A 12,679-nucleotide genomic window follows, 5' to 3' on the forward strand; every position below is an offset into this window, starting at 1 on the left:
CACATCATGTAGACAGCCAGTCTCCCTGTGTGAGGCAGACCACATCATGTGGACAGCCAGTCCCCCTGTGTGAGGCAGACCACATCATGTAGACAGCCAGTCCCCCTGTGTGAGGCAGACCACATCATGTGGACAGCCAGTCACCCTGTGTGAGGCAGACCACATCATGTAGACAGCCAGTCTCCCTGTGTGAGGCAGACCACGTCATGTAGACAGCCAGTCACCCTGTGTGAGGCAGACCACGTCATGTAGACAGCCAGTCACCCTGTGTGAGGCAGGCCACATCATGTAGACAGCCAGTCACCCTGTGTGAGGCAGACCACATCATGTAGACAGCCAGTCCCCCTGTGTGAGGCAGACCACATCATGTAGACAGCCAGTCCCCCTGTGTGAGGCAGGCCACATCATGTAGACAGCCAGTCCCCCTGTGTGAGGCAGGCCACATCATGTAGACAGCCAGTCCCCCTGTGTGAGGCAGGCCACATCATGTAGACAGCCAGTCCCCCTGTGTGAGGCAGACCACATCATGTAGACAGCCAGTCCCCCTGTGTGAGGCAGACCCACATTTTGTGCAGCGTTGCATTCACAATACATCAAAAATGCCTCAGGACCACTAAACAGGACTGGCCATCGGGAAACCCCCCGGTCCTCCCGATGGCCAGTCCGAGACTGGGTACAGGAGGCGTAGAGCGAGGGATCATTGTCCACAAGTAAATCGATCGCAGATGGCGTCGTGGTCGCGGACGAAAAATAAAAAAATAAAACTAAATGGGTCGCGAAATATACCTGGGTGGCCGTTAATATACCTGGGTGGCCGTTAATATACCTGGGTGGCCGTTAATATACCTGGGCGGCCGTTAATATACCTGGGCGGCCCGCCCAAGTATAGTCTGTGTGGGAAACCCTGGATGCCCTCACGAATGGCCCGATGTTGTTACGATCAGAGCCGAATTTGAACATTTCCTTTATCGTGTGTCCATCTGGTGTCAATTTCGGGACAGTGTGAAAGAGGCTTTAAGAAGAGGGACCAATGGAAACGTTGTCATGTTGCCGTTGTTCAGCATGGAAACATTCATTAGCTAACAATGACATTATTGTTCTATTAATATAAAGGGAGGTCAGGTACTCTTTAAAACAGCTGCTAGTTATGGGTACTTTTTACTGAAGTACATTTCAAAGCCTCTTTACTTTCACTTGAGTAAAGAAGTTTAGTCAGTACTTCTCCTTTCACCAGAGTATTTTTAAACACGAGTATCTGTACTTCTACTTGAGTGAAGGATGTGAGTACTTTTGCCATCTCTGACTGCCTTTACACTTTATATGATGATCCCCGCAGAACCAAGACATGCTTTATCCTTTTTACTTCTTTTTTTCAGGGGAAATGTTGATCGGTTTGACTTTTCATCCAAGAACCTGGGGGACATCGCTGGGATCTGCCTGGGTCACACACCCAAAGATGGGAAGAAAGTAAAAGGGGAAGTTTTCTGGCAGGTGGAGGAGGTCGTGGTCACTGAGAGGGAACTGGGAAACAAGTGAGACATCCCATAATGCTCACAGATCCACACGAACACTCATTCTACATAATCCCATTCTCATATTTAACACTTTATTTTAAAGGTCACCTATTATGCAAAATCCTCTTCTTCATGTCTCTTCTACATCAACATGTGTCCCCTCTTCTTCATGTCTCTTCTATATCAACATGTGTCCCCTCTTCTTCATGTCTCTTCTACATCAACATGTGTCCCCTCTTCTTCATGTCTCTTCTACATCATCATGTGTCCCCTCTTCTTCATGTCTCTTCTACATCAACATGTGTCCCCTCTTCTTCATGTCTCTTCTACATCAACATGTGTCCTCTCTTCTTCATGTCTCTTCTACATCAACATGTGTCCCCTCTTCTTCATGTCTCTTCTACATCAACATGTGTCCCCTCTTCTCCATGTCTCTTCTACATCAACATGTGTCCCCTCTTCTTCATGTCTCTTCTACATCAACATGTGTCCCTCTTCTTCATGTCTCTTCTACATCAACATGTGTCCCCTCTTCTTCATGTCTCTTCTACATCAACATGTGTCCCCTCTTCTCCATGTCTCTTCTCCATCAACATGTGTCCCCTCTTCTTCATGTCTCTTCTACATCAACATGTGTCCCCTCTTCTTCATGTCTCTTCTACATCAACATGTGTCCCCTCTTCTTCATGTCTCTTCTACATCAACATGTGTCCCCTCTTCTTCATGTCTCTTCTACATCAACATGTGTCCCCTCTTCTTCATGTCTCTTCTACATCAACATGTGTCCCCTCTTCTTCATGTCTCTTCTACATCAACATGTGTCCCCTCTTCTTCATGTCTCTTCTACATCAACATGTGTCCCCTCTTCTCCATGTCTCTTCTACATCAACATGTGTCCCCTCTTCTTCATGTCTCTTCTACATCAACATGTGTCCCCTCTTCTTCAATGTCTCTTCTACCATCAACATGTGTCCCCTCTTCTTCATGTCTCTTCTACATCAACATGTGTCCCCTCTTCTCCATGTCTCTTCTACATCAACATGTGGTCCCCTCTTCTTCATGTCTCTTCTACATCAACATGTGTCCCCTCTTCTTCATGTCTCTTCTACATCATAACATGTGTCCCCTCTTCTTCATGTCTCTTCTACATCAACATGTGTCCCCTCTTCTCCATGTCCTCTTCTACATCAACATGTGTCCCCTCTTCTTACATGTCTACATGTGGTCCCCCTCTTCTTCAATGTGTCCCTCTTCTACATCAACATGTGTCCCCTCTTCTTCATTTCTCTTCTACATCAACATGTGTCCCCTCTTCTTCATGTCTCTTCTTACATCAACATGTGTCCCATCTTCTTCATGTCTCTTCTACATCAACATGTGTCCCCTCTTCTTCATGTCTCTTCTACATCAACATGTGTCCCCTCTTCTTCATGTCTCTTCTACATCAACATGTGTCCCCTCTTCTTCATGTCTCTTCTACATCAACATGTGTCCCCTCTTCTTCATGTCTCTTTCTACATCAACATGTGTCCCCTCTTCTTCATGTCTCTTCTACATCAACATGTGTCCCCTCTTCTTCATGTCTCTTCTACATCAACATGTGTCCCCCTCTTCTTCATGTCTCTTCTACATCAACATGTGTCCCCTCTTCTTCATGTCTCTTCTACATCAACATGTGTCCCCTCTTCTTCATGTCTCTTCTACATCAACATGTGTCCCCTCTTCTTCATGTCTCTTCTACATCAACATGTGTCCCCTCTTCTTCATGTCTCTTCTACATCAACATGTGTCCCCTCTTCTTCATGTCTCTTCTACATCAACATGTGTCCCCTCTTCTTCATGTCTCTTCCACATCAACATGTGTCCCCTCTTCTTCATGTCTCTTCTACAATCAACATGTGTCCCCTCTTCTTCATGTCTCTTCTACATCAACATGTGTCCCCTCTTCTCCATGTCTCTTCTACATCAACATGTGTCCCCTCTTCTTCATGTCTCTTCTACATCAACATGTGTCCCCTCTTCTCCATGTCTCTTCTACATCAACATGTGTCCCCTCTTCTTCATGTCTCTTCTCCATCAACATGTGTCCCCTCTTCTTCATGTCTCTTCTCCATCAACATGTGTCCCCTCTTCTACATCAACATGTGTCCCCTCTTCTTCATGTCTCTTCTCCATCAACATGTGTCCCCTCTTCTACATCAACATGTGTCCCCTCTTCTTCATGTCTCTTCTACATCAACATGTGTCCCCTCTTCTTCATGTCTCTTCTACATCAACATGTGTCCCCTCTTCTTCATGTCTCTTCTACATCAACATGTGTCCCCTCTTCTTCATGTCTCTTCTACATCAACATGTGTCCCCTCTTCTTCATGTCTCTTCTACATCAACATGTGTCCCCTCTTCTTCATGTCTCTTCTACATCAACATGTGTCCCCTCTTCTTCATGTCTCTTCTCTCTTCTACATCAACATGTGTACCCTCTTCTTCTTCATGTCTCTTCTTACATCAACATGTGTCCCCTCTTCTTCATGTCTCTTCTACATCAACATGTGTCCCCTCTTCTTCATGTCTCTTCTACATCAACACTGTGTCCCCTCTTCTTCATGTCTCTTCTACATCAACATGTGTCCCCTCTTCTTCATGTCTCTTCTACATCAACATGTGTCCCCTCTTCTTCATGTCTCTTCTACATCAACATGTGTCCCCTCTTCTTCATGTCTCTTCTACATCACATGTGTCCCCTCTTCTTCCTGTCTCTTCTACATCACAATGTGTCCCCTCTTCTTCATGTCTCTTCTACATCAACATGTGTCCCCTCTTCTTCATGTCTGTTCTACATCAAACATGTGTCCCCTCTTCTTCATGTCTGTTCTACATCAACATGTGTCCCTCTTCTTCATGTCTGTTCTACATCAACATGTGTCCCCTCTCTTCATGTCTCTTCTACATCAACATGTGTCCCCTCTTCTTCATGTCTGTTCTTACATCAACATGTGTCCCCCTTCTTCTTCATGTCTCTTCTACATCAACATGTGTCCCCCTCTTCTTCATGTCTCTTCTACATCAACATGTGTCCCCTCTTCTTCATGTCTCTTCTACATCAACATGTGTCCCCTCTTCTTCATGTCTCTTTCTACATCAACATGTGTCCCCTCTTCTTCATGTCTCTTCTACATCAACATGTGTCCCCTCTTCTCCATGTCTCTTCTACATCAACATGTGTCCCTCTTCTTCATGTCTCTTCTACATCAACATGTGTCCCCTCTTCTTCATGTCTCTTCTACATCAACATGTGTCCCCTCTTCTTCATGTCTCTTCTACATCAACATGTGTCCCCTCTTCTTCATGTCTCTTCTACATCAACATGTGTCCCTCTTCTCCATGTCTCTTCTACATTACATGTGTCCCCTCTTCTTTCATGTCTCTTATACATCAACATGTTGTCCCCTCTGTGGAAAGAGACTCTGAAAGTTTCAGGAACAAAGATTCTCTCTCTTTTTGATCCATTTCTATAAAAACCTGTCTGAAAAATGAGCTGATCAGATTTTTGGCCACTTTATGATGTCATAACGATGTTTTGTCTTGTGTAACCATTAGCCAATCAGCAACCAAGGTAACCCCCCCCCCCCCCCCCCTTATCACCTGAATCTCCTCCGAGAGCACCATTGAGTTCTTTGTAACCAAATGTCTCTCAGAGGGGCGTGGGGAGGGGCTCCTTATTTTCATCTAAAGTAACAGACAGAGAATCAGCACTTTGGAAACAGGGCTGAAACAGAGGGGATTATGGGTAATGCTGCAATGATCTGTTTGGTGTTTCAGCCAATCAGAGACAGGCTATGCATATATCTGAGACCTGTGATATATTGATGACAAACAGTATAATAGGGGACCTTTAAGTTTCAGTTACTTTTCAAAATGAACCACGTTTACCGCGGCATAAATTCAATCTAGTCCACAGCTCTTATTTAAAAACAAATGATGTCAAAAATATATATTAATTTTAAAGCTGGATACACGTTCAGTGAAGGTATTTGAATGTCCATTACAATTTAATCATAAATCACATATACAGTTGGATAGGGACAATATATACTTTCCCCATGTTTCTGATTCAATAGAGCTCCATCAATATATATATACGTATGGGAAACGTAATGTATAAAAAAGTATGATATAATTGGGTGTGTTTTTCCAGACACTTTTCCTCGGGTAGAGGGTTGTGCTAATATGCTAACTTATTTCCGTGTTTAGGACTCATTCCTGCTCGTCTTTACACGCCGCTTTTACTTTTGAATAAGTGCTGTTTGATGGTATTTGTGCTCTGTGCCAAACAAATAGTAGGTTTCATTCACTAATTGAATATTCATCCCACTTGTTAGTAACACATTAGTCCCTCTCTGTGTCCTCGCCTCAGAGCCTCACCCCTAATCAAAACAATTGATTAAATTAACACTTACTTTTAAATAAATAATGTCTTATTTTCTTCGATTGAATAATTACAAAAGATACAGTAAAATAAAAGTAGTCATTGAACTACAGGATTTACTTACTAAGTAAAATAATACATGCTATGGTCCTAAATTACTCCATAACAAATTACAGCTAATTCTGCTTAAAGAATACAACGTAAAATTACCTTAAGATATTCAACAAAATGACGAGTTGAAAAAAGTTCCAATCTTTGTGAAGACTCAGTGTAGTCATGGGAGGCAGGTAAGTAGGACTCTTTAAAGTAGAGCCACTACATACTGATAAACACCTGAACATCAGCAGGAGAGGACTCTTTAAAGAAGAGACACTACATACTGATATACACCTGAACATCAGCAGGAGAGGACTCTTTAAAGTAGAGACACTACATACTGATATATACCTGAACATCAGCAGGAGAGGACTCTTTAAAGTAGAGACACTACATACTGATATACACCTGAACATCAGCAGGAGAGAACTCTTTAAAGTAGAGACACTACATACTGATATACACCTGAACATCAGCAGGAGAGGACTCTTTAAAGAAGAGACACTACATACTGATACACACCTGAACATCAGCAGGAGAGGACTCTTTAAAGTAGAGACACTACATACTGATATACACCTGAACATCAGCAGGAGAGGACTCTTTAAAGTAGAGACACTACATACTGATATACACCTGAACATCAGCAGGAGAGGACCCTTTAAAGTAGAGACACTACATACTGATATACACCTGAACATCAGCAGGAGAGGACTCTTTAAAGTAGAGACACTACATACTGATATACACCTGAACATCAGCAGGAGAGGACTCTTTAAAGTAGAGACACTACATACTGATATACACCTGAACATCAGCAGGAGAGGACTCTTTAAAGTAGAGACACTACATACTGATATACACCTGAACATCAGCAGGAGAGGACTCTTTAAAGAAGAGACACTACATACTGATACACACCTGAACATCAGCAGGAGAGGACTCTTTAAAGTAGAGACACTACATACTGATATACACCTGAACATCAGCAGGAGAGGACTCTTTAAAGTAGAGACACTACATACTGATATACACCTGAACATCATCAGGAGAGGACTCTTTAAAGTAGAGACACTACATACTGATATACACCTGAACATCAGCAGGAGAGGACTCTTTAAAGTAGAGACACTACATACTGATATACACCTGAACATCAGCAGGAGAGGACTCTTTAAAGTAGAGACACATACTGATATACACCTGAACATCATCAGGAGAGGACTCTTTAAAGTAGAGACACTACATACTGATATACACCTGAACATCAGCAGGAGAGGACTCTTTAAAGTAGAGACACTACATACTGATATACACCTGAACATCAGCAGGAGAGGACCCTTTAAAGTAGAGCCACTACATACTGATAAACACCTGAACATCAGCAGGAGAGGACTCTTTAAAGTAGAGACACTACATACTGATATACACCTGAACATCAGCAGGAGAGGACTCTTTAAAGTAGAGACACTACATACTGATAAACACCTGAACATCAGCAGGAGAGGACTCTTTAAAGTAGAGACACTACATACTGATATATACCTGAACATCAGCAGGAGAGGACTCTTTAAAGTAGAGACACTACATACTGATATACACCTGAAACATCAGCAGAAGAGGACTCTTTAAAGTAGAGACACTACATACTGATATACACCTGAACATCAGCAGGAGAGGACTCTTTAAAGTAGAGACACTACATACTGATATACACCTGAACATCAGCAGGAGAGGACTCTTTAAAGAAGAGACACTACATACTGATACACACCTGAACATCAGCAGGAGAGGACTCTTTAAAGTAGAGACACTACATACTGATATACACCTGAACATCAGCAGGAGAGGACTCTTTAAAGTAGAGACACTACATACTGATATACACCTGAACATCAGCAGGAGAGGACCCTTTAAAGTAGAGACACTACATACTGATATACACCTGAACATCAGCAGGAGAGGACTCTTTAAAGTAGAGACACTACATACTGATATACACCTGAACATCAGCAGAAGAGGACTCTTTAAAGTAGAGACACTACATACTGATATACACCTGAACATCAGCAGGAGAGGACTCTTTAAAGTAGAGACACTACATACTGATATACACCTGAACATCAGCAGGAGAGGACTCTTTAAAGAAGAGACACTACATACTGATACACACCTGAACATCAGCAGGGGAGGACTCTTTAAAGTAGAGACACTACACACTGATGTACACCTGAACATCAGCAGGAGAGGACTCTTTAAAGTAGTGACACTACATACTGATATACACCTGAACATCAGCAGGAGAGGACTCTTTAAAGTAGAGACACTACATACTGATATACACCTGAACATCAGCAGGAGAGGACCCTTTAAAGTAGAGACACTACATACTGATATACACCTGAACATCAGCAGGAGAGGACTCTTTAAAGTAGAGACACTACATACTGATATACACCTGAACATCAGCAGGAGAGGACTCTTTAAAGTAGAGACACTACATACTGATATACACCTGAACATCAGCAGGAGAGGACTCTTTAAAGTAGAGACACTACATACTGATATACACCTGAACATCATCAGGAGAGGACTCTTTAAAGTAGAGACACTACATACTGATATACACCTGAACATCAGCAGGAGAGGACTCTTTAAAGTAGAGACACTACATACTGATATACACCTGAACATCAGCAGGAGAGGACTCTTTAAAGTAGAGACACATACTGATATACACCTGAACATCATCAGGAGAGGACTCTTTAAAGTAGAGACACTACATACTGATATACACCTGAACATCAGCAGGAGAGGACTCTTTAAAGTAGAGACACTACATACTGATATACACCTGAACATTAGCAGGAGAGGACTCTTTAAAGTAGAGACACTACATACTGATATACACCTGAACATCAGCAGGAGAGGACTCTTAAAAGTAGAGACACTACATACTGATATACACCTGAACATCAGCAGGAGAGGACTCTTTAAAGTAGAGACACTACATACTGATGTACACCTGAACATCAGCAGGAGAGGACTCTTTAAAGTAGAGACACTACATACTGATATACACCTGAACATCAGCAGGAGAGGACTCTTTAAAGTAGAGACACTACATACTGATATACACCTGAACATCAGCAGGAGAGGACTCTTTAAAGTAGAGACACTACATACTGATATACACCTGAACATCATCAGGAGAGGACTCTTTAAAGTAGAGACACTACATACTGATATACACCTGAACATCAGCAGGAGAGGACTCTTTAAAGTAGAGGACACTACATACTGATATACACCTGAACATCAGCAGGAGAGGACTCTTTAAAGTAGAGACACATACTGATATACACCTGAACATCATCAGGAGAGGACTCTTTAAAGTAGAGACACTACATACTGATATACACCTGAACATCAGCAGGAGAGGACTCTTTAAAGTAGAGACACTACATACTGATATACACCTGAACATTAGCAGGAGAGGACTCTTTAAAGTAGAGACACTACATACTGATATACACCTGAACATCAGCAGGAGAGGACTCTTTAAAGTAGAGACACTACATACTGATGTACACCTGAACATCAGCAGGAGAGGACTCTTTAAAGTAGAGACACTACATACTGATATACACCTGAACATCAGCAGGAGAGGACTCTTTAAAGTAGAGACACTACATACTGATATACACCTGAACATCAGCGGGAGAGGACTCTTTAAAGTAGAGACTCTACATACTGATATAAACCTGAACATCAGCAGGAGAGGACTCTTTAAAGTAGAGACAATACTTATATACACCTGAACATCAGCAGGAGAGGACTCTTTAAAGTAGAGACACTACATACTGATGTACACCTGAACATCAGCAGGAGAGGACTCTTTAAAGTAGAGACAATACTTATATACACCTGAACATCAGCAGGAGAGGACTCTTTAAAGTAGAGACTCTACATACTGATATAAACCTGAACATCAGCAGGAGAGGACTCTTTAAAGTAGAGACAATACTGATATACACCTGAACATCAGCAGGAGAGGACTCTTTAAAGTAGAGACTCTACATACTGATATACACCTGAACATCAGCAGGAGAGGACTCTTTAAAGTAGAGACACTACATACTGATATACACCTGAACATCAGCAGGAGAGAACTCTTTAAAGTAGAGACACTACATACTGATATACACCTGAACATCAGCAGGAGATGACTCTTTAAAGTAGAGACACTACATACTGATATACACCTGAACATCATCAGGAGAGGACTCTTTAAAGTAGAGACACTACATACTGATATACACCTGAACATCAGCAGGAGAGAACTCTTTAAAGTAGAGACACTACATACTGATATACACCTGAACATCAGCAGGAGAGGACTCTTTAAAGAATACAACATAAAATGACCGTAAGACATTCTGAATATTCAACAAAATGCATGTACTGGAGCCAGAAATGAAGACATCTATAAAATGCTGTGTAGTCTTAGAGTACTGCATAATATAATTAAAGCATATTATGTGTTTTATATCTAAAAATACCTGTGAGTGTTAAGTCATTGATCGTTGGTAACACTTTATTGTATCCTCCCCTTAGGTACATCTTTATCTGCAACGGCCTCATCCCTCTGTCTCCAAAGAGAGACGACTTCCTGACCTTCGAGTGCACCAAGACCATCGAGAGTTTCGCCAGTAAAGCGCGCAGCTTGGTGCCCGTAAAATACGAGATCATCGTCATCACGGGCGACGAAAAAGGAGCGGGAACGGACGCCAACGTGTTCATCACGATCTACGGCGTCAACGGGGATTCGGGACGTCGACAGCTACGACAGAAATTCAGAAATCTGTTCGAACGAGAGCAGACGGACCGTTTCCTGCTGGAAATGTTGGACATGGGGGAGCTGCAGAAAGTCCGGATGGATCAGGATAATTCCGGTTTGAGTCCCGGATGGTTGTTGGACCGAGTGGAGGTAACAAATACAGCCAATGGCGTCACAACCATCTTCCTCTGTGGGAAGTGGCTGGATCTGGAGAGGGCCGACAAGCAGATCGCCAGGGTGCTCTACCCAAAATACTAGAATCATATTTATGTATTTATTCATTCAAACTGCAGAGAGACATTCCCTCATGTTTTAAAGGTCTCCTATTATACTATTTGTAGGCATATACAAATATATAAAAAACATGTCTATGAAGTGTTTTGCTTAAAACACCAAACAGATCGTGCATTTTAGCCTCAAACCCCTCTATTTCAGCCCTGCTACTAAAGTGCTGATTCTGGGTCTAAAGCTTTAAACGTCCGTAGCCGTGATTAAACGCCATCATGTTCCAAACCACATCAAGGATTCTCTCTGAAACAGTCTGGAGCTCAAAGGCTTTCTCTCTTGCCGGTTATACCACAAGGTGAGTTCCTTTTTACTTCCTGCTTCTTCACACACATGCTCTCCAGTACAGGTTAGCTCTGAGTGTTAGCGATGCTAATCAATGTCAATCAATGTTTATTGATATAGCCCAATATCACAATATTACATTTGTCTCAGTGGACTTCACAGTTTGTACAGAATATCAGTATGACAATACGACACCCTCTGTCCTTAGACCCTCTGTCCTTAGACCCTCTGTCCTTAGACCCTCAGACCCTCTGTCCTTAGACCCTCTGTCCTTAGACCCTCTGTCCTTAGACCCTCTGTCCTTAGACCCTCTGTCCTTAGACCCTCTGTCCTTAGACCCTCTGTCCTTAGACCCTCTGTCCTTAGGCCCTCAGACCCTCTGTCCTTAGACCCTCTGTCCTAGACCCTCTGTCCTTAGACCCTCTGTCCTTAGACCCTCAGACCCTCTGTCCTCAGACCCTCTGTCCTTAGACCCTCTGTCCTTAGACCCTCTGTCCTTAGACCCTCACATCGTACAAGGAAAAACTTCCAGAGAAAACCCACAGTTTAAAGGGAAAAATGGGAGAAACCTCAGGGAGAGCAACAGAGGAGGATCCCTCTCCAGGACGGACAGACGTGCAATAGATGCCGTGTGTAAATTGAAAAGATAATACATTTACAACATAGGTAGACCAAATGTTTGGAAATGCATGTGTCTGTAATAAGAAGATGAATCCACGAGGATATCCATCCAGGACCTATGATCCAGGACCACAGCCACCTAATGTAAACACCGACCATATTACGTCCAAAGCAGTCGGGCATTGTTTCTGATAGCAACGTTTCTGATTGGGCCGTGGGTCCACATTTCAGATATTACGTCATATCGGATGCAAATCTGGATCAGCTCCGTTGTTCCCCGTTTTTAGAGATTTGGGTACGGAGGAAAAGAGAGAGGGTTTTATTTCCTGACGCTGCGTGAGTTCCCCGACACACCGGGGACACATGTTGATGTAGATAAGACATTTTGCATGATAGGAGACCTTTAAACTAAAGACCAAAGAGATTCTGCTCGGGTACGTTTTATATCTCAGGAACTTTTTTATGGTTAGATATTGAACACTATACCTGGGAGTTAAGCCTGCGATGAAATACTGTGACAAGCTGCTCTGAATGTGCCATTGTTTTTAAAGTTTCATATGTCAGGGATGGTTTGTTCGGTTTGTTATAATTAACTTTTTTTAAGATATTAAA

At 42.6% G+C, this 12,679-nt stretch overlaps 1 protein-coding gene across 1 annotated transcript in view; it reads left to right on the forward strand.

Annotated features, from left to right (window-relative positions):
* LOC117560966 (lipoxygenase homology domain-containing protein 1-like) overlaps positions 1 to 11,478 on the forward strand; it is a gene marked incomplete at its 5' end in the record, with an annotated part of 34,432 nt that extends 22,954 nt beyond the window's left edge. Inside the window, 2 exons of the mRNA XM_034238124.1 lie at positions 1,377 to 1,532; positions 10,654 to 11,478. Of these exons, the coding sequence (XP_034094015.1) occupies positions 1,377 to 1,532; positions 10,654 to 11,134 (637 nt within the window). The remainder of the gene's footprint in view (positions 1 to 1,376; positions 1,533 to 10,653) is intronic.
* Between the last annotated feature and the right edge of the window lie 1,201 nt (positions 11,479 to 12,679).

This window comes from Gymnodraco acuticeps, unplaced genomic scaffold (assembly GCF_902827175.1).
Source record: "Gymnodraco acuticeps unplaced genomic scaffold, fGymAcu1.1, whole genome shotgun sequence".
Taxonomy (NCBI): Eukaryota; Metazoa; Chordata; class Actinopteri; order Perciformes; family Bathydraconidae; genus Gymnodraco; species Gymnodraco acuticeps.